This window comes from Talpa occidentalis, unplaced genomic scaffold (assembly GCF_014898055.3).
Source record: "Talpa occidentalis isolate TD23 unplaced genomic scaffold, MPIMG_talOcc4v2.1 talOcc4.6, whole genome shotgun sequence".
Lineage (NCBI taxonomy): Eukaryota > Metazoa > Chordata > Mammalia > Eulipotyphla > Talpidae > Talpa > Talpa occidentalis.
In genome coordinates, this window is record NW_023604972.1 from 121,782,079 (window position 1) to 121,804,868 (window position 22,790).

The 22,790-nt window shown below is 37.3% G+C and overlaps 1 protein-coding gene and 1 long non-coding RNA gene across 4 annotated transcripts in view; one reads left to right on the top strand and one right to left on the bottom strand.

The window, feature by feature from the left end:
* Positions 1-18,523, top strand: part of RANBP3L (RAN binding protein 3 like) — a 45,132-nt gene extending 26,609 nt beyond the window's left edge. For 2 of the 3 annotated variants that reach the window (XM_037529587.2, XM_037529589.2), the window contains 8 exons: positions 3,752-3,852; positions 4,944-5,028; positions 6,987-7,089; positions 7,465-7,595; positions 9,391-9,511; positions 11,142-11,284; positions 14,903-15,092; positions 16,989-18,523. In XM_037529587.2, coding sequence (XP_037385484.1) covers positions 3,752-3,852; positions 4,944-5,028; positions 6,987-7,089; positions 7,465-7,595; positions 9,391-9,511; positions 11,142-11,284; positions 14,903-15,092; positions 16,989-17,032 — 918 coding nt within the window. In that variant the 3' untranslated portion in view covers positions 17,033-18,523. Of the gene's footprint in view, positions 1-3,751; positions 3,853-4,943; positions 5,029-6,986; positions 7,090-7,464; positions 7,596-9,390; positions 9,512-11,141; positions 11,285-14,902; positions 15,101-16,988 lie in introns of those variants that run through there. The other variant, XM_054688250.1, reaches the window with a different exon arrangement.
* On the bottom strand, positions 600-21,718 carry LOC119260610 (uncharacterized). Its single transcript, XR_005128763.2, has 4 exons — positions 21,249-21,718; positions 21,092-21,175; positions 14,198-14,343; positions 600-954 (listed from the first exon to the last, which is right to left on the bottom strand). It is a non-coding gene; the product is annotated as an uncharacterized LOC119260610 (long non-coding RNA).
* Between the last annotated feature and the right edge of the window lie 1,072 nt (positions 21,719-22,790).

The following is a 22,790-nucleotide window of genomic DNA, read 5'->3' on the forward strand; positions in this document are numbered from 1 at the left end:
TGCCTGATCTTTGTTCTGTTGTTAATGTCGCTGCCAGACTAGATAGCAAAAAACCACACCTTATAAAATGTGTCCTCTTAAATTGGAGAGTTGTTCCCTGAACAAGTCTTGTGGTTTTTTTCTAAGTTTATTATTTTTTTTTAAATAATAAATTTTATTTTTATATTCCCCATACAATTGCAAACCCCCCATTCTGACCCCAATCCCTCCCCTCCTGTCCCCCACCCCCCCCAAAAGTGTCTCTGGTTCATAGTGTTTTGTTGATTTTGATTTTCACTTTCTTATAGTTATTCATTTTCCTGGTCCCTTATTTAAGTTTTCTAGATTCCTGCTATGAGTGAGACCATCCGGTATTTTTCTTTTTCTTTCTGGCTTATTTCGCTGAGCATGATCCCTTCCAGCGCCATCCATGTTGCTGCAAATTGCATGTGTTTATCTTTTTTGAATGCTGAGTATAAACCATAAGTTCTACGGGTTCCCCCAGGTCATGGAAACCCTTGGGATCTTAGTGCAGTTAAGGGTTTCACTGTGAGAATACGTGGAGGCCTGTCATTACTAAAAAGCCAATAAACAGAGACAGGAGTTGAATCTATAAGCACTTTCATTTTTCAGATCACTGGCCAATTGATCTGAGAGAAGACAGGGCAGAGCACCCGGAAGAGACTGTTTTCTCATGGCCATTGATATGAGAGAACGGAGAGACCATCCTGCCAACTCATCTTGAGCTGGCCTGTTCTAATGAGTTAAACAAAATAGTCATAAGCAAACAGCCCATCAGAACAGCCCGTCACAGTTGAATCAGTTTATCGGAACAGCCTGTCACACTTGCTCTTGGTACTCGTCACATCCAGCCCCCATAGTATGTTATCAGCTTCTCAGTTCTCTTGACCCTGGTACATCTGATGGTGTCAATGTCCAGCACTCCTTCCAGCATCACTGGGGCAGGAATCTAAGCTTTAAAGAAAACAGATCATTAGTCACGTAGTGTGTACGTGCAGACCATGCTCGGTGTGTATGTACAGATTCCTGTACTAGGTATGGTGCCTTTCTCTTCCTCCCTAGCCCCCTCTTGGTAGCCTGGGCTGGGGGATCGAAGTCAAAAAAAGCACAGGAATTTCCTTCATTTCCAACTGCTTGACATCCTAGTGTGACTCTGCCAGTTTAGATCACACCCGACTTAGCTCCAGACCCATCTTGATGAATAACAGGAGCAGGGAACTGCCTGCGTAGGGTAATTGGAGAGCTGGGGATGGGATGCCGCCGCTGGAGACAGATAAGATCCTTTACTCCAGCTGTTGTAGTGGGAATCACTCACTGTGGGCCTTTCAAAGGTGGTATCCACTTTTCTCAGGCCACATCCTTACGGGTTTAGGAATATTCTGTTATTATGGGTCTAGCTGTGTCTTCCAGAAGCAGACGCTGGAGTGGAATAGTACACAAGGTCAGTAGTTTGGAATTTGACAGTTATTCCATCAGTCATTTGTTTCCTGCTAAATTATTGAGATTTAGGTCATCTAGTTTTGTTTTATTTTTCCACACTGACAGTAAGGACAGGGTCAGATGAAAGTGTTAAAGGAATAGTCATTTCATTAATTCAATGAAAAAAATCAGATTGATACTAATCCTATCCCTGTCACTATCTATGTTTGCATTCTTGGACAAACTGCCCAATCTTCTTTGTTTTATCGGTGACATAAACTGATCAAACTTGGTCGGCAATTGCCAGTATTTCATATTTCCAAATATTTTTCTTTGTAAGGTATGACTTCATGAGAACAACTATGAATATATAAGTCATTTCATTATTCATGCTGTGATATATGGCATAAGATATGATTTTTTAAAGATTTATTTATTTATGTATATAAGAGCTGTGGTGTAGGCCAGAAGTGGGGGGGGGGGTGAGAGGGTTCACCAGAGATAGAGTAGGGAGCAGAACAGGAGGATTGGCTGAAATACACTGCTAAGGGGAGCAGCGGGCGAGACTGGGGAGGTCTGCTGCACCATGTGTGTTAGCTCCCTGGCCAGGAATTGAACTCGTGCTATAGTGATTGCAGATTGCCTCATAGTGCTGAGACTTAACCCCTTGCACCACCAGGGAGGCCCAAGATATGATTTTTAAGTAAAACATTTTAAATTTCAAACAGTGTATTATTAAAAGTCTTCAATTAAATATAATCTAATAATCATCACTATATTACATTAGTGTTTTTATCTACTTAAGAAATTATGAATGTTGTTTCATTTGTTTTAAAATATGTAAGAAAAAGTATGATGTGCTGATGAATTTCTAAAATATTACAACGCATTTGACTTTGGAACAACTTGTGCTATAGATTATAGATTAAATTATTATTCCATGCTATGATGTCTAAAGTAAATTAGTATTTCTTCTTTGTCATGATTTTTTTAAATATTGCATATTTTAAATATGAAATGATTTTTGTATTTTCTTACTAAAAGATAATGCATAAGAGAAAACTTCAGACTATGTTTGCCAGCATTTCTTCTTGCATCAGTTACTAAGGGTATGAGTAGAACTTACTCCTAATTAGCAGAAAGCCTAATTGGATATGCCCATCATTGAATTTTCCCTGTTTAATGCTGGCCTTTGAAAATCCAAAGGCAAGATACTGTGTAAGAGTTCTGAGAAAATAAATGTAATTTACAGATTTAGCAAATGTAATTTGCTAAATGTAATTTACAGATTTAGCATTACCTGTAGGTGAATTTTATAGACCTATTTTTACGTTCTTTATCGAACTTTATATCAACTTTAGAACAATTTTTTATTCGATCTGCCATTAATCAATGGTCACTTATTGCATCTAAATTAAGAAATACATTAAAAACCATTGTTTGCTACATAAGAGTGAGGACAGAGAGAAATCACTTGAGTGACTGAGCAGGAGCAGGCCCTGAGGTCTGTCAACCAGGCACATGGTGACCTGATATATACTTGTCAGCTTACAGATTCTGTTATAAAGGCAAAATTCCCAACATTACTTTTATTGTTCAATATGAAAATTAAAGTGAAAACAGATCTTTCTAGAGTCATATAAACTCCCTGCAACATCTTTACAAATCTCTGGGTGGGGAAGGAAGTGTCAACAAAACATTGGAGACACTAGATCAGCTCATTTTTAGGGTTCCTGCCAGTTCTAAAATTGCTTGCTCTTTCTGTTCTACATCAATACAGATTATGTGCATGTGTGTATGCACATCAGATAGAATAACTAATTGATTAAGTTATGGGTCAAAAGTTTCCACATGAAGATGAATGGAGTTTCCTCTGATACTAAGTGGCTTTGATGCTGAAGCTCTTAAGGTGTCTCTAGGCATTAAATAGTTTGGAAAGACTGATTTTCTAATCTAGAAATAGGAATTACTCTCCATTTGGTGAAAAAGATAAAAACAAGAGGAGGTAGGATATCAGAATATTATGACTAAGTGTATAGTCACTGGCGTCAGAACAGGTTCAAATATCAAGTCTGTTCCTGGTTGCCCTTGCACAAGCCTGACCAAGTTATTTAAGCTTTTTAAACCAGTTTACTCATCTGGAAAATGTGGATAATAGAAGTACAAAGTGTATAGAACCGTATGTTTGAGATAATGCCCATAAAATGCTTAGGACAGTACTTAAACATCGTAGGTTTCCAATATATTTAAATATAACTATTGTTTCCTTGTCTGATACTTCTGAAATAAAGCAACTTAAAGTGACCTTTTTCATGGATTTATTTTCTTTCAGATTTCTGAGAATTCCTATTTTCTAAGTGAAAATTTACCAAGTGCCAGAATTTCAGTCCAGCTCTCTCCTAACCAGAGTTTTTTAGGTGCTACATCAGTAGGGTAAGTTCATAACAAGCAACTAGAAGTGTTGTCTCCTCCCTCTTGCTTTCTTTTATCATTACAATTTACAGAAAATATTTTTTTGACAGTGTGTTGATAAATTGCTATGATTTCTGCTTGACATGAGATTTTATAAAGAATACAAATTTTAAATTGCTTTTCACTACATCTCTGATATTTAGATGTTCTCACATTAAATACTGGATTATCTTGTTGGCGTAGACGAGAATGTTTCAAAGAACTATAAACTTTTATTTAGTTAGGCATTAATTATCTGGCTACTAGATTAGCCTTCTCTTCCCTTTCTCTGACATTCTTTTTTCCCTCTTTTAATTATTTTTGACATTATTCATAGTTTATTGACATAAATTGGATAGAAAATAAAGAAATAATATAAATATACAAAATAAAAGTTAATATTTACTAGAATCACCATGGATGCATGGATGTTTGATCTGAGAGAGGATTAAAAGTGCTCAGGACATAAAAAGACTCACTTGATGAGAGTTTGTGCAGGTGCTGTGCCTGGGGGGGTTGGGGGCATGGAACTTGGAGCACCCCATCCTCAGGTCCTCAGAGAGAGGGCTGGGTGCCTTCCAAGTTTCTCATCATGCAAAGACATGTTTAACATTGAAAAGAAGTCTCTGGGAAGAAAAAGCCAACTAAACAAATATATACTCACATTTAATTGACAAGAGAGGTTGCCTTGGATTTGCCCAGGTGACCTGCAATTGCTAAAAGCATTAATCACTTGGGTAAGAGGAGAGTGTAGATTAGAAATTGGAATGACTGCGGTGAAAAAGCCAAAAGATAAGAACTAGGCAGACATCCCACTTCAAATAATCAGTTCAGGGCATGAGACCTGTGTGGACAGGTCTGGGTTAGTCCTATAATAGCTGTATTTTGAATGTATCCCTGCAAGTACCAATCTCTCAATTTTTCCTTTGTATCTCATTGACTTCTGATGAATACAAGTTATCTGTAGATGTCTTTGTGTTTTACATAAATCTATAAATCACATGTATTCATGGCCTTACCACATGGCTTTTTCCATATATTTAAAGTAGCAAATGCTTCTATGTTTTCCTTAGATGTCAACCAAATGAAGATAAGTATTCTTTTAAAAGCTGTAGTTCTGATTTCGTATTTGGAGAAAACATGGTGGAAAGAGTTTTGGTAAGATTTTTGGCAAATGTTTCTATTATTCTCAAGGGTTGTCAGTTCAAATTTCTGAAGACAAATTCATTAAAACAATGTTAAATTGGAACATGCTTTTTAATCTCTGGTTCAAAGGCACATTTTCTGTCTTTAACTAGAATGATTGTGCTGGAAAGCAAGTTCCAGTTGTTAGAAGGATAGGAACCCACAGAGGGGAGGGATTGTATAATTATAACATTATTACCAATAAGAAACATTAAGCCATACTTTGACTTGTGTCAAACCAAAGGTACCTAAGGAAATCCCAGAATTATCTGCAATAGTTAGTTCAACTCAACAGGTAATAATCTTTTACTATAATTTTTCAATGACAGTTTTCATTAAAAAAGGCATTTAAATATTTTCCAAACCTCATTGGCTCCACTTCAGCATTTGACTCAGTTTAATGAGCATATGTTGTGTTCTTAAGACATATAAAGCACTGGCATTGCTCTCAAATTTGACTATATATTAGAATCATCTGGGGAGCCTTTAAAGGCTTTCTTGTACTAGATACCTCCCTAAACCAATTGAATCAGAATTTCTGTGGGTGAGTCCAGGTCTCAAGTGCTTCCAATGTGCAACCAGAATTGAAAAATACTTGTTAAGTGTTATGCAAAGCTAAAGGTGACTCTGTGCCTGCAAGTGGTTATGATCTAGTAAGGGAGACAGATAACTGTACAAATGAACTACAGTTGGGACTATGGATTTGCTTTGCAGAGACGTCTATATACAATTTCTACGCGCACTTTAAAATTGGCTTACAAAGAAAACTGAGTTATTATCGCTATTAATTAATAAAATCCTAAGGGTAACAGGAGCTATAAAAATAACTTGTTTTTGTCCTCTAGTTAATCCTGTAATCAATTCTGTGGCCTTGGGATTTGGGAGCCAGGATGCCTCCTTCTTTGTTAGCTGACCATAGGCTTTTAGAGTAAATCATTAAACTTTCTGTGTTTTAGTTTCTATTTTTGAAAAATGGAAGGAATTACACCCTTCTCTATCAAGCTTAACAAAATGTCTTGATGTCCAGTTAAATAATCTAAAAATATCTTGAGAGGCCCTCCCTAGTGATGCAAGGGGTTAAGACGCGGCACTGCCGTGCTGTCCCCACAGCACGAGTTTGATCCCCATGGCACAGCAGCCCTTTCCTGTCTCCCCTCTGCTCCCCTCAGCAGTGTATTTCAGTCGATCTGCCTATTCTGTTCCCCATTCTGTCTCTGGCAAATCCTCTCACCCCCCGCATCTCTGGCCTGCACCCCAGCTCTTGTATGCATAAATAAATAAATCTTTTAAAAGTGTCTTGAGATTATAAGGAAAACCTAGAAAGCTAAATTCTGAATGGTATTCTAATTCTCCCTGTTCTCCAGAGGGAGAGCTGTGTCTTCCATAGCCGAGGAATTACTCAGTCTTTATGCAAGCAGGCCTTGACTTCATCACTTGTGCTGAGCCCTACATGTGCAGCCCAAAAAAAATGATCATTAGCAAAAATTGTCCTATAGGAAAAGTCAGAATTCTTTCTATACAGACCTCTGAAATAGCCTGCAAGTTCTCTAGTTAATTTTTTTGTTTCTTTAATGAAGTAGATAGAGTGAATTGCTAGGAAGACTGAATACCTTAAAAACAGAGACAATAATTGTACCCCCTTTCATGGGAGCACTGAACAACCATAAACTCCTTTGGGGCCCCTGGAATTTCTGCCAGTGTCCCCAGATATAGACCCATCTGAAGCAAACTGGCCATAACTAGATGATGCACAGAGCAAGGTTCTCAAAAGATAGGAAGGAGTTTCCTGATTAGGTTGTTTGGAGCCCGAAACAAAAACATAGCAGTTGGGTTTGTTTGCCATGTTGAAACAGAACAAAGGTATCTTTTGGCTTACTTACTGCAAATATTTAGGTATAAAATTAGGTAATTCATCTTTGCCCTCCATCTAGGGTACGCAAAAACTTACCCAGCCTCAACTCGAAAATGATGTGTACACCAAGGAAAAGCCATTCAAATTCACTTTAAAATTTCCTATGGACTCTCCAAACTCACGTAAGAATTCTTTCATTTGTAAAACATTTGATTCAATTAGTTTATTTCCTTATTTCCCATGTCATGTCACTTGTTTAACATCTATAAACTACAACAACAGCAACTGTTTATTTATTTATTTTTTTGGTAATGATTAAAGAATGTGGCTTTATTAAAAAAATGTGGTTATATGATATGTAAGCTTTTCAAAAATTTTCGACTAATGATACAAAGAATCATTAAAGAGACTTATTTGAATTTAAATATCTTGATTTGGGAGGAACATTCATTGTCATAAAAGCTAAGTTAACATATATAGTAGGGACAAAAAAAAAAGAACGTTCATGGCAGAGAAAATGTGGCTTTTTATGTGTTTTCCCTCCTATTTTCTCTTAGGAACAGACTCTATTAAAAATATAACCTTAATTGAATCAGCTGCTGCTTTCTCTTCTAAACCATCATCAAAATGCTTGCTGGAGAAAATTGAGGCTATAACAGGGGAGGAGGCAGAACATAATGTGCTACAGGTGTGTATGTCCTGCATCATTCTCCCAGGTAGCACTTACATACCTCGTATAAAGTACCATCAGGAGGGACATCTCTAAAAAAAAAGAAGGGAGCATAGTTTTAACGAAGGCTGAGAGGCTCAAGTAAAAATGTTAGAGACGTCCAAAGATTAAGCCAGTGTTTTGTTGTATTCTTACATTTGGTGTATAATTTGCAAAAAAGTGGGCTATTGGTGCTACAACCATTCACATTAGTCCCCTAAAAGAAGATAGCCGTGGACTCTTAAACAAACAAAAAAATTAAGACCTTTGTTTTATACTTTCCATGCCTACTTTTTATTCAATGTTATTATATGATTTTTGAAATTCTGTATACACTGAAGATTCCCAAACACTGATAAAATGAATTGATTTCAGTTCAAGATAATAAAAACAATGTTGTTCTCCTTGCAAAGTTCATTAAATTAAGTTTTGAACTTCACTTAAATCAAGAATTTCACAGATATAATTTATAGCATCCTACACAGGATTTAAATGTTGACTCACTCACTTCTCAATCTAGGCATATGTAATGTAATTACAACTTAATCATTTCCAGCAAAGGCATGGATTTCCCTTTGCCTTTCTACATTTGCTTTCCCCCAAACATTCCATGCCTCCTTTTCCTCCATACTTTGTCTCAAACTTATATGTGCCTCTTAGATCAGATTAACCCTAGATTTATTGTAATTGCTAGGGGTGAAAGTCTGGCTTACTATGCTTTTGACATCATTTAGGTGATTCTTTCACAGAGTAATATTTTAGAACCACTAGACAGTATTATAGTAGGTTACTCTAAAGAATTGAATCCTAGTTTTCAGCCATATTCTTTGGAATTTTTAAGCATACAAAAATTATTTTCATGATTCCTTCTCTTTCAAATGAATAACTCAAACATTAAGTTTGATTTAAAAAAGACTACAGAGGGGCCTCCCCAGTGGCGCAGCGGTTGAGCGCTGGGTTGCAAAGCTGCCCGCAGCCTCTGCAGCACCAGTTCAATCCCCAGCTGCCTGGCGAGGGTCCCACATAGCACGCAGACCCCTCCTGCCACCTGCTGCTCCCCTCAGCAGTGTACTTCGTCAGTCTGCCTGTTCTGCTCCTCGCTCTGGCTCTGGTGAATTCTCTCACCCTCCCGCACTTCTGACAGTACCCAGTGCTTATATAAATAAATAAATCTTTAAAAAATTAAACTAAAAAAAAAAAAGGCTACAGAAAGAAAGTATTGTGATATTTTACCATAGTACTTTGCCATAATTATAAAATGGGAACACATATATATTTACATATATGTATATACATACATACATACATACAAATCTCCCTGGAATGATAAAATATTAACAACAGTTACCTGTACATTTGGCAGAAATTAGCAGAGGGAAACTTGGGAGGACACTTTTTACAGTGAACATGTTTTCCTTTTTTATGTTTGAACTATTCAAGATTTCTATGTTTTTAAAAGTTAAATAGATGCAGCAGACCTCTCTTGCCTCACCCACTGCTCCCCTCAGCAGTGTATTTCAGTCAGTCTGCCTGTTCTGCTCTCCACTCTCTCTGGTGAATCCTCTCACCACCCACACCTCTGGCCTGTACCCTAGTTCTTGTATGCATAAATAAATAAATCTTTTTTTTAAAGTTAAATAAATGTTACAATTTGGTTTCTAAATCATAAACAAAGATTATTCTAGTAAATCAGACAAAAGTGTTAGAGCATCGGAAAGAATTTACTTTGAAAAAAAATTTGTATATATTTGACATTTTAAAAATTGTCCTTTAGATCAATTGCAAGCTTTTTATATTCAACAAAACAACACAGTCCTGGATTGAAAGGGGCAGAGGAGCTTTGAGGCTGAATGACACAGCAAGCACTGACTGTGGGACATTCCAGTCAAGACTAAGTAAGTAATCATTTTGTAAAGGAAGCCACTATTTCTTAGGGTAAAATTTCCAATATGGATCCTATCATTTTCTGGAGATGTGTTATGAAATATGTCAATAAACCAAACTACTAAGCACAACATTGTTTCTGATGTACTATAGGGGCTTCCTGTTTACAGCAGACTCTGCTGTCAGATGTCACAGTTATGGCTGCATCACTAACTGGTGACTTTGGACAAGTTACTTAATCTCTGTCCCAGATGCATTAATTTAAATGGGATAAGAGTAGTCTGTGACTTACTGAGTGAGTGTATGAATGAAGTGATAATGCAGATCCCAGCACACCCCTAAATAGTACTCTTATTGTTATTTTAAAAAATTATGAATAAGGATTCCTATTATTTGAAAGTATATGAAGCAAATTATTTTTCAAGTGAAAATAGTTTTTCCTAAAAGATAATATTTGGTGTGTAGGTTAGGATGAAAGTTCAGTTTTCAAGGAGAAAAAGATGTGAAATTATTAATTCCTGCAGGCAGAGTTATGGTTAGAAATCTGGAGTTAGTGAAACTGAGAGACCCAGGAAGGTTTAGATGTCCAAAGACACACACTGGGCATTGTTCAGAGGCCTAAACTGGAAGTGAACACAGGCAGAGATCTGAGAAGGAAGGATGGATCAATACTGGGCATTCAAAGCTTAGGGGTGACCACAGGTAGAAAGTTGGACCCAGGTATATGGGTGTTTGTTGAGTTTTAGATATCAAGCCAAAGAAACAGGTAAGGAATAGAGAATTCAGACTAAGAGAATAGGAAGAGTGTCTTTAGTTCTGCAGCTGGCAAACAGGTTTCTAAATAACCTAACTAACTACTCTTATTCCCAAGACAGGGGCTTGCAAATAGTTGTTTTCTACTGCTTTAATTCCTCTCCTTCTATTACCTGCCCCCCCCAAAAAAATACTCACAACTTTTCTTTTTATTATACAGGGAATACATGTTTATTATAAAAGAGAAATATATGGATCAACAAAAAGAAATAAATTGAAATCACTCATAGGCTTATCTTTCTACCATAGCCTATGTTAACAGAATATTCTTTTACGCTTTGTTCTCTGAAGATATAAATGTACACACTTACAGTATAATTTGTAGTTCATGGTATTTACATTGCTTTATAGGCTGATTTTTGTTTCTTTTCCATAGTATACCATGATCACCTTTCCTCATCGATAAATATATTTCTTCAGTATTCTTAATAGGTTAATGGGATTATCTTCAATAGCTACACCATGGTTTACTTACATCTATTGTTTGAATGCTTATGGTTTTTATTTCAGTGTTTAACATTGTAAAAAAAAAATTCGATAAATATTCTTCAGATTCCTAGGTCCTCAAAGAAGTTTGAAAATTTTTAAACTTTATTTAAAATGTTATAGCAAAAAATGCAATCTGGCATGTCAGCCAAAAAATGTCCTCTTGAATAATAAAGCCCAACTTGAAAACAAAATTTTAACCTCATCAAATGATAACTTAATAGTGAAAATGTGGTCTGACAAACAGCTACGAGATTTGCTTTGCTTTCACACATGGGAAATTCCCCTTGAAGGCTAAGGAATGCTGTTCTGTAGTCTGATGTCTTGACCTTCCTGTTTTAGTTATGCGCAATCAAGGCAGTCTGAGGCTGATTCTAAATAGCAAACTCTGGGCTCAAATGGAGATTCAAAGAGCAAACCATAAAAATTTACGAATAACAGCTACTGATTTAGAAGACTGTATCATCAAAGTGTTTTTAATTCAGGTAAGTGATAAATTTCAGTGGCAGAGGATGACCTTAATATATTTATAGATCTCTGAAATTGCTAACTTATTGGGCTTTTTTTTTTTGCATTTTATTATAATAACCTGAACCACTGGCAAAGTGTCATTCATTATGATTGTTCATAGTCTAAAATAAGCCCTGAATTTTACATGCAATTTAGAGCTTAACACCAAAATCTATAGTAATCATTGGCACTCTCCCCAAGATGTTGCATTCATAGATAACGTCACACCTCTACATTTTTCTTTGCTATTGAAATTATGTCAATAATCTTATTAAGTTGCTAAAGAGTCTATTGTCAGGATTGGCTCCGAGGGGCCTACAGAATGCACAAACTGATGCTTATACTGTGTGCTGAACTTGAGAAGACTTTGAGATCACTGGAAAGGAACCAGTGCAAAATGGAAAAATACAGAGCTAGCAAGTTAAAGTAATCCATCCAATGGTAAATTCCAATTCTGGACATGAGTCAGTCTCCAAGGTAACAGAATAGGAGCACACAGCCTCAGCTGTTCCCGGCAGCAGGAATCCTTGACCTCAAATCCAAGATCCAGGCACAAGAGAAAGAGCTGGCAAGAATAATGCCGTAAGAGTAAGTCCTGGGTTTCCCCTAAGGGCTGAGACCCACAAGACAGGAGAAAGCCAAGTACCGAAATGATTCTGGCAGAAGGTGGCCGTACAAGTAAATGAACTCCTATAAAGTAATGGAAAAAAAATTGGCAAGTGCCCATTGATGAAAAGCCAAAGGTTTTATTAACTACCAGTAATTGCCTGTTAGGTGTAAGTGATGTTGAATATTAAGTAGGTAGAATGAGATGATGCCCAAACCCTGTTCACTAGGTAGTGAGATAATTCTTGAGACTCAGCCAACCAAGACCCCTCCTCCTCCCTCAGATTTCTGTGGGTAAAGCAGACATTGAGACTGAGGCTGAGACTGTTTACTGGGATTAGGTTCTGCTACTCAATAACTGATCCATGATGACTTCTTAAAATTATAGGGTATTAAAAAGAATACACAAAACAACCTATAATAAAAAATCACCCAAAATTCCACTTGCAGAGATAGTCTGTACTGGTTTTACATTTTAGTGTGTACATGTATGTCATCATATAGATAATGCTGTACATACCCTGTACATACTATATATAGTATGACAGGCAAGTTATTTAGTCTTCCTTAACCTGATCTTACTCATCTGCCAAAGGAAGATAATAATCATAGACTTTATAAAGCTGATAAGAAGGTAAAAGAACTGATACTTAGTTATGAAATACACACATGTAACCTCCTTTATGTTTATCAAAGAAAAAGTGTTCTCATATCATTAAATAGTAATTTACTCTTCAAAAATTATTTTAATGGGTGAAAAGAATTCTATTTCATTATGGACTATACTTTATTCCATTAATCCAACCTTGTTAGATACTTAGGCAATTTACTATGCTTCATTATAAATTCTACAAAGGAGGGGAAGAAATTCTCTGTGTACATACGTGTTAATTTTCCTGGGAAAGGGTTTTGACTTGTCTTGAAAAATCTCTCTTCAGAAGACTGAACCAATTTTCATCCACACCAGCACTTACTTATAGTACTTCCCAGGAATTATAATTTTTAAATACTTTGTGAATTTTTTATTCAAAAATCTAGTATTATGCTTTTATTTTCTGAACTTCTTATTCTGAATTTCTTGAATGTAAACAATGGAATGAATTTGGCAAAAGGAAATACAGTGACTTATGAAAGGTATATTTAAAATTTAATGTTAGATGCAATTTGCAGCAACATGGATGGCGCTGGAAGGGATCATGCTCAGCGAAATAAGCCAAAAAGAAAAAGAAAAATACCGGATGGTCTCACTCATAGCAGGAATCTAGAAAACTTAAATAAGGGACCAGGAAAATGAATAACTATAAGAAAGTGAAAATCAAAATCGACAAAAAACTATGAACCAGAGACACTTTTTGGGGGGTGGTGGGCAGGAGGGGAGGGATTGGTGTCAGAATGGGGGGGTTGCAAATGTATGGGGGAATATAAAAATAAAGTTTATTATTTAAAAATAAATAAATAAAATAAAATTTAATGTTAGAAAGCCAAGACATCACAATAGCATTTATATTTTAATTACAAATACTCTCAATAGTTTTTATTAACTCACTAAATAAAATCACACCGTTGCACAAAATATAAAAAAAAATTTTCAAGAATCAACAAATATTTACTAAACAGCTATTCTGTAATATCTAACACAATCTAAGAAACAAAAGTGTTTAATTTGTAATTAGTTTTTCCCCACAAAAGTAATTAAAGCAACTTAAAAACATGCACATGGGTACTAGAGGGGAATATGTTAAGTGAAGGAAGTCAGAAGGAGAAAGACAAACATTGGACAATTTTTGTCTTTCACTCGTATGTGGAACGATATATGTTTCAGTCATCTATGGAATATAGAGAAACTGTAAAACAAAGGAAGAGACAAAACTAAACCAAAACAAAGCCTAGAAATATGACTGCAGAATGAGACTACTAGAGGGAGGGGGGAAATGGAGTGGAATCAAAGTTGGGGGGGGCGCCGGATTATGGATGCTTTGATGTTGGGTGTGGTGTGGTGACATGCGCCTGAGGTGTGAAGCAATTCCCCTAAATCATATAGTGTTCTAAAACATTACTACAAAAAAAAAAAAAATCCTCAAATGAAAAAAAAAAAACATGCAAATGAAAATACATCATTTAATTTTCTTCCCCCACAGTTATGTAGTTAGTTGAACCTTCAGTTTTTAGTTTCAGAAATGTTCAATAGCTCTCTGAAGGTCTAGCATGGAGAAGTTTTCCCAGATTTTCTTTGAAGTTGTAAAGAAGATACAAAAGTATAATGTAAACAACTATAATGTTACCTTCAAGAGCACTGACTTGGATGACAGAAGCCTGGAGTTCAGGTCCTAGCCAATTGCCAGCCAGCTAGGTGAAGTCATTGTGCTTTTCTGAGCCTTCATTTCCTCTTGTGCAAGCGGAAGAGGGATACCTGTGCTATATACTTTTGCTAAAATAAGTAGAAAAAAAATTAACTCATAGCTCTATTGTAAGGACTATATAAAAATAGAATAATGTAAATGTTACACCAGTGTTATTGTTGCTATCATTTTTTATATTAAAAGCAACCATAATAGTAGCAGAGTACGGGAAGTATGGGGAGCAGGGACTTCTGACATGTATATGTGCCCCAGCAAGATGGCTCCAGTGAGTTTTATTTTCCACAGTGCTGGCAAAGCCTTACTTTCCTTCCAATTTCCTTTAAAAGATAGAGAGGTCTCCCCTACCCTAATCCTCTAATCTTGTACAGTGCAAAATATGGTGGAGGAAGGTTGAGCTTAAACTTAAATCCAAATTTTAAATCACCGAATTTCTTTTTTTCCAGTGTAAAATGCACAAATGGGGCTCTCTTATAAGATTTTTCACTTTCGGATTTTATTTCCTTCGAGATGAATTGACTTTCATCCTTCAGTTTTCAGGGTTATCTACATTCTAGATTTATGAGATACTACAAATCTATAAAACGTGGCTATTATAAAGTTCTTTTTCTTAACAATTTTTCTCATCAGGCCAGTGCCAAAGATACAAGATATCTGTATGCAGCCATACACCATCGTCTTGTTGCACTTCGAAGCTTTGACAAACAGAAAGATGGAGGTCAAGTTGAATGCCAGTCAGAAACAGTCCTCCAGCAATTAAATTGCGATAGCTGTGATGAGGACGAGGATGATTTTATCAAAGTCACTAAAAACAGATCGGGTAAGTAAGTTTTTTTCCATTTTGGTCAGAGGTTTAAGAACGAAATCTTATACACAATCCTATTATATGGAATAGATTTTTTTAAAGTGAAGCTAATCTGTTTAAAGTGGGTGGTGATGGGAGCCCTAGGTGTTTGGATCTCAAAAATCAGTCTTATATATATGGCCTTCATTTGGGTTTTACCAAAAGTCAGCCTCATTGTGTTACCTGCATTCATATGCACTGAATTTTGTAGAAGCCCATATTTACACTTTGGAGTATTACATGGCTACCCTGAAACTGACCATTTATTTTTGTCTCTCTCGGCTTGTTCTCATTTTCCCATTATTGACTCTAATAGGAGAATTATAAATACATGTAATAGAGTAACCAGTTATATCTATCTTGAAACACTAAAAATTGTTTATTCCCTTTTTGGAATTTGATTGCTTCATTTTCAAGGACCTTGTTTGCCTTGAACAAAAAGTACCATTTCTTTTATTGTGTCAGGATTTGTAAAGTGAGCAAAGTTGAAGTGAAACATATTTGAGTGGTTGAGTAGTTAACAGATTTTAAGGTTTCAAAGCTTATCCTGATGTGTGGATTTGAAACTATAGTTCGTCATTATGACTGGAGAAAAACACTGTCAAGGAACTATTAAGCCCAGTTTTGTAAATACAGATGTAGCTATTCTGATAATTATCCAAGTATTTTCAGAAATAGCTTCATTTAGCCTTGATTTCTGTTCTACAGCAGATGGAGTAATATATACTTACTCTGTGTTAGTAAGCATTTTCCTAACTTTTAATCCTTTCATATATTAAAGCTACTTTAGTCATATGTAATTTATCTGGAAAAGAACATGTGTAGAACTTGATGAAGTATCTTCCTAACCCTAATACTAAAAATGTAATCAAGTAGGGCCTCCCCGGTGGCGCAGCAGTTGAGCACTGGGTTGCAAAGCTGCCCACAGCCTCTGTAGCACCGGTTCGATCCCCGGCCACCAGGTGAGGGTCCCACATGGTGCGCAGATCTCTACTGCTGCGCCCTCTGCTCCCCTCAGCAGTGTATTTTGTCTTTCTGCCTGTTCTATTCCCCACTCTGTCTCTGGTGAATTCTCTCACCCTCCCACTTCTGACTGTACCCAGTGCTTGTATAAATAAATAAATAAATCTTAAAAAAAATGTAATCAAGTAAAAAAGCACAGAGCGTACAGATCGGATTTGTAAACTGCTTGACGCAGTGAAGCCAGAACCTTCAATGAACTTGCTTTCCCTTATGATTAAACAAGTGGTTTATTGTTCTTTGAAATGTATGAAATGTGCAAATACAATTATATTTTATATTGCTATGTTTATATGGACAACAATAAAATGGAGCCTATCTGAAAATGAATTGGTGCTCATTAAAAAGGTTAACTAGAAATAAGGATTAAATGACAAAATTCATCAACAAATGTTATATATATATTATAGTATTTTAGGACATGTTAATATGTAATTATCTTAATACAAAATGATAAACAATGGAAATAATATAAAGTAAATGTCAATCACATAGATTCCCTGACTCTTGTCATTCCTCTTGCTTTTGTCCCCACTACGCCTCCCGACCCTCCCTACCCCCAGACTTTTCACTTACCTTTTCCAGGAGGCATTGCAAAGAATAAGAAAATATTCAGGAAGCAATAAAATGAAAAGTCTAATTTTTAAAACTCGGTTGTCAATGAATTAAGGAAGGATTTAATTACCTGAAAACGTCATGTTTAAAATTGGCAACATTTCCAAATGTTATTGCTAAAATATAGATTCCATGTACTTCATTTCCTCCCACTCCCCATTCATGACTATTCATGTGCAGCTGTATTCAAGATTAAATGTAATATTGTTTAATACAATTTTTAAATTTATATCACAGATCCCTCTAGGTGGACTCACAGACAATCGGTTGCCTGTTCATGAGCACTACCTACTAATAAAATGACAGAATCTACAAAATGATTGGTCGCCTTACTGACAATACTAAGCCAACCTAAATAAATGAGAAGATCCTATTCATTCCTTGAAGAGTTTTTATAGAAAAGCTCAAGAAATATAACTTGTTGCAAGTAAAATTTTCTTCTTATGTGGGCTAATAATTTTGAGGTTAAATGTTTTGATTATTGTGAAGAAAATGTCAATTTAAGAAATATATGAATTTTGAAGGTTTAAAACTTACCATTTTTGAAGAAGTTAATTTAGAAGAGGATTTGATAACCAATTTGGACTATTCATCACATTGATGGATACAATAGTTAAAATTATAAATTGTTAGATTTGATAAATATCTAAAATGTTTATTTTTTCAGTCATATGTTGTCTGGCCATGAACAAATATTTTCCAGAATTTCCATAGTCATTTCTTTAAAAAATGCTATAATTGTGTGACATTTCATTAAATCATGTTTCTCTTCTTAGAAATGTATATTTTCATTTAGTCTTGGATTACCTAATACTTTAAGATTCTATATTCATGTCAATGAATTCCTTTAAAGAGAGTATTTGTTCTTGGACTTGTATCCATTGCAACTTATATATATCTGACTTGTGTCAGCACCCAAAAGTTGTTGAAGGAATAAGCAAAATATATCACCTATGTATTAAAACAGTGAGTACACAAAAAATAAAATGTGCTAACTTGTTCTTTGCCTTACTTATGGAATTAAATTGTCATTAATATTTATTCTAGTAGGCTTAAATATATGGTGACCTATTTTAAAACAAATATATATAGCCAAGCAAATTTTTTTCATCAGTGCCATTGTGGTAAACTATAGTAATGTCAACAATAAAGCAACAGAGTTTTGATGCTCCTCTTTTGAGATTTGTTTTAGAGATACTCCATGAGTAACACACACAAAAAATTAGTGTCAGCACTTACAGACATATTTCATTTTTAATTTTGACTGCAATCCCTAAATAACTTCCCTGTTAGAGGCATCTTTAGGGTGGCTGCCATAATCAGATATAACAGACTAGGTGGATTAAACAACAGAAATTTATTCTCATAGTTCTGGAGGGTTGGCAACTCTAAAAGCAAGGTGCTGGCAGGGATGTTTTATTTTGTGGTCTCTTCTCTTGGCTCTATGCTCTCATGACCTCTACTTTGTGGGGGCAAGGGGAGAGATAGAAATTCTCCACTGTCTCCTCTTCTAAGAGCATTAATGCTATTAGACCAGGACCTGTCCCCTCATAATCTCATCTAACCCTAGTTACCTCCCAACCTGTCATCTCCAAATACCATCACATGGGAGGGTGGGGTTAGAGGTTCAGCATATGAATTTTGGGGGGAAAATAAACATCCAGTCTATAATTCTAAGGATGAGATAGGATCTACAATTTCAAAATGATTCTGAAAGTGTTTTGAACAACATATTTGGAATAATGGTATAACTTCACAAAATGCTACTTTGAAGAACAATGTTCATTTACATGTATACATGTGAATATTCATTTTTAAGTTACATTATTATAGTACCTTTTATAGTAATAAAAAAATTATATATTTGTACTTGTTGCCAGATCTGAGCTAATACCTGAAAGTTTAGTGTATGAAAGTTGAATTAAATCTTTTAGATTATAATTTAATCATTATGTGAATTGTTCAAAGTTTTCCTCTTTCCCTATAACTGAGTAATTATAACTTTGTAGCTACTAAGAGGGGCCCAATCATTATTCTGGTGACTATAGAATAAATGTAGTAAGATAGATTTGCTTCTAAATTAAGAAACAACTCAGGATATAGAGAGAAAAGCTAATGTGAAAAAGAAAGACAAAAAACACAGAAGGGAAAAACAGAAAATGTGAGTTGGGGTATGAAAGGAAGAATAAAAAGAATGGAAGAACAGAAGCTTAGTTAGGTTTTTGGTTGTTGTCATTGTTTTTTTTAATCCCAAGATTAACTCTGATGCAGAATATACTCAGTGGAAAATGTTCATTAGAAGATAACATTAGGGCCTCCCTGGTAGCACAGGCGGTTGAGCACCGCACTGTGAAGCTGTCCGCAGCCTCTGCAGTGTGGATTCGATCCTGGCTGTCCAGGGAGAAACCCACATGGCACAGCAGACCTCTCTTGTCTCGCTCACTGCTCCCCTCAGCAGTGTATTTCAGTCAATCTGCCTGTTCTGTTCCCCACTCTGTCTCTGGTGAATCCTCTCACCTCCCACAACTCTGGCCTATACCCCTGTTCTTGTATAAATAAAATAAATCTTTAAAATAAAAAGAGAAGATAACATTAAATAGAGAGACATTTGAAGAGGATATTGAAAAATTGATTCTCTTATAAGATTTTAGCTGATATGGGGACACTGTGAATCACTAAATGGTTAAATGAATAAATAGAGAGATCTTTATCCTTCTGACTTGTTCATTCTTGCCCTCACATTAGGGTGGAGATGAAACAATATTTTCCAGTGCCTCAAACATTTTAATATAATTTGAATTCCTTCTTGACCTTCTATGAGTTTTCTTGTACTTCTCTACATATTTATCATTTTTATCTCCAGCACCTAATAGGGTGGCTGATCCATAGAAGCCACTCGAATTTAAAATAATCTCCATCGACATGTGTTGTATGTATAAGACAGACTCGAATTTTTATCCAATAGAAATATTATCCATCCAGAAATAAGGCTTTGTTGCTTGGGAGACAGTCTAAAGAGACTGGTAATAGTTAAACTCAGGGAAAGGGGTTAATATTTGCCATTATATATACTTTGTAAGAGGCATAAGACTAGGCACTTGTACATGTTTGTCATTTTACAAGATAACGATTATATTTTATAAATGAAGAAGTAGCCTGAGAAAGGTTAAGTGCCTAGTCCAAAATTAACAAAGGTAATAAATGGAAAAGCTGGGATTTGAACCAAGGTCTTTTTAAATCTAAAGCCCAAGCTCTTTTCATTACACAATAGTGGGTAAACTCTTGCAGAAAACTGCTGAGAGGAGGGGAGGGGAGGAAAGAGGCGGGCTAGGAAGGAGAGGGAAGGGGATATATTCTGAAGATGATCTGCAAAGATGAGTTTAAGAAGGATCCAGAAGGTCACAGAGAGAGAGGAACATGATTAGGTCCTGGATTGTTGGGAGTCAGAGTGAAAAATTTCAAGAGGAAATGATAAGCATTTCAAATACTGCAGAAATATCAACATCTCAGGGCTGAAAAATGTCTATTGAGTTTACAGTCAGATCTTTTGTTAACCTTGGAAATAGCAGTAATTAGTGAAGTAGTGGGAATAAATTAGATTCCAACAGGTTGAGAAATGAATAGAAGGCAGGGATATGATGAATTCTTTCTATACTCTTAGCTGTCAAGAGAAGATAGGGAATACATAAAAAGCTAGGCCTTAAAAAATATTTTTTTAGGGCCTCCCCAGTGGCACAGCGGCTGAGCGGTGGGTTGCAAAGCTGCCCGCAGCCTCTGCAGCACTGGTTCGATCCCCGGCTGCTCCCCGGCCACCGGAGGAGGGTCCCACATGGCGCGCAGACCTCCCCTGCTGCCCGCTGCTCCCCTCAGCAGTGTACTTCATCAGTCTGCCTGTTCTGTTCCCCGCTCTGGGTCTGGTGAACTCTCTCACTCTCCCGTGCTTCTGATTGTGCCCAGTGCTTGTATAAATATATAAATAAATAAATCTTAAAAAAAAATTTTTTTTTAAATAAAGATATCACAGATATGAGCACGTTTAAATTCTGAAGAATAAAATCCAGTAAAGAATTAAATATATATTAAAGATTAACTATATTATTAAATATAATTAAATATATATTGATGGAGTAATATTTTCCAGACGGTAGAAGGGAATGGGAACCCAAAATAACAATGAACAAAGGATATTCCAACTGAGATGTCAGTGTACTGAGATCCAAATGGGAGAGAACCAAAACACTGATTTCTCCTCTGTGAAATGGAAGAAGTCTGTATATTTGTAACGCACATATGCACAACTGAAATCAGAGTTTGATTCAAAACAGGTTTTAAAAATTTACCTTTTTCAGTCAATGGATCAACTGACATTGTCTTTTTCATCCATGCTTCGAGCCTCAATTGTGACTTCTCCCTTTTCCTTAATACTAAATGAATTATAAAGTATTAGAATAACAAGAAGGACTTTGAGGGTATTCTAGTTATAAATGAGTGACTCACCTCCCAAAGAAGTTAAGAGGCATGCATAAGTTTCCACTACAAGTCACTATCAGTAACTGCTGCGTGGCAAACTTCCCGGCCAGAAGGGGGTCAATGACCTATTAAAAGTAGACTTCTGTCAGAACCCCTCGTGTATTTACTAGTCTAATATACCACCTGGGACAGAGTAGGGACAGGACAAATATTTAGTGAATCCATGAGTGAATGTCAGTGGTGGTGGCTGGCTGAAAAATTAAACTTGGTTTTAGCTCCCTCCTTTTATAGATGAGGAATCTGAGGCCCAGAAAGATGAGGTAACCTGCCCAAAGTCCAAAAGATAGTTACTCATAGTCTGGGACCACAAAGAAGCAAAAAAAGGGTGCCAAGGCCAGTGAATCTGAGGGGCAGGAGGGATAAACACTAGGAGATGATTACCATTTGATTCTTTCATTAGTGTTTTCTTCGCTTCCATTCCCACCGCCCTAGCCCAGGCCATGGGGGGCTCTCCTATCAGCCCCCGAGTTTCCCTCCCTCCTCTTGCCTCCCACCTGCTCAACATTCCAAAGCCAGATCAATAGTCATCAAACATTGCTTCCACGACTCATGTTTCCAGTTAAAAGAGCCTTCAAAGGCTAACTACTGCCTATAGGATAAAGTCCAATTTACCAATTGTCTTAACCCTTCATCCAGTTTGTCCTATATCCCTTTTCAACCTTATCTGCCCATCTGGAAGTGCGCCACTTGGCCAGAGCACACAAAGGCCTCTGTCGGATGTCTACCTTTAATAGGTCATTGGCCAGACTCCTACCCAGTATCCCGTGACTTGACCAAAGGTTACCCCTGTCTCTCCTTCCACACTAACAGTCCTTTGGTGATGGGCAGGAGTAGGGACCCGTTTACTCCCACAACTCAAGTCAGGCTGGTGCCAGCATTTGCTTTACAGCTCGCTCTCTCCCCCTTGCAGTTCCCGAGAATTTCTGGTGACCAGCCAGCTCATCTTCCCTTTGCACCAGGCCTCTCAACTCCGCACAACGCTCCCGGGCCAGGGGCTTCCATCCCTAGCCCGGCACTGGGCTTCCCAGTCAACGGATGAACCAACAAAGCATCCAGTTTCCTGTCAGTTTCAATAAAAGGGTCTGGTGTCACGGGTGTGTAGCACGAGGCCGAGCGCGACGAGCTCGAGTTCTCGGTGCAGCAGCGACAAAGCACCCCAAGGGGGAGACGCGCCGCACCTGCCCGGCCGCCAGGAGCTCGACCCGCCCCCGACTCCCCCGCAGCCCCCGCGCGGCTCAGGCCGGTTCCAGCTGGATTCCTCGGGCCGCGGGAGCGCCAAATCGGATTCCAGCACTCCCCTCGCGGCAGCCAATCCCCGGGGCGCCCCGGCTCCGGAACGGCGGGGGCCCGCGCCTGGCGGGCGGGCGGGGCGCGCAGGCCTCGGCGCAGGCGTGGAGGGAAACGGACACACACAACAAACACAGCGCCTCACCCGGGGCCGCCCGGTCCCCGGCGCGCGCCCTCCCCTCGCCGGGGCGCCCCCGCCTCCCGCGCCCCGCTTTCCCCGCC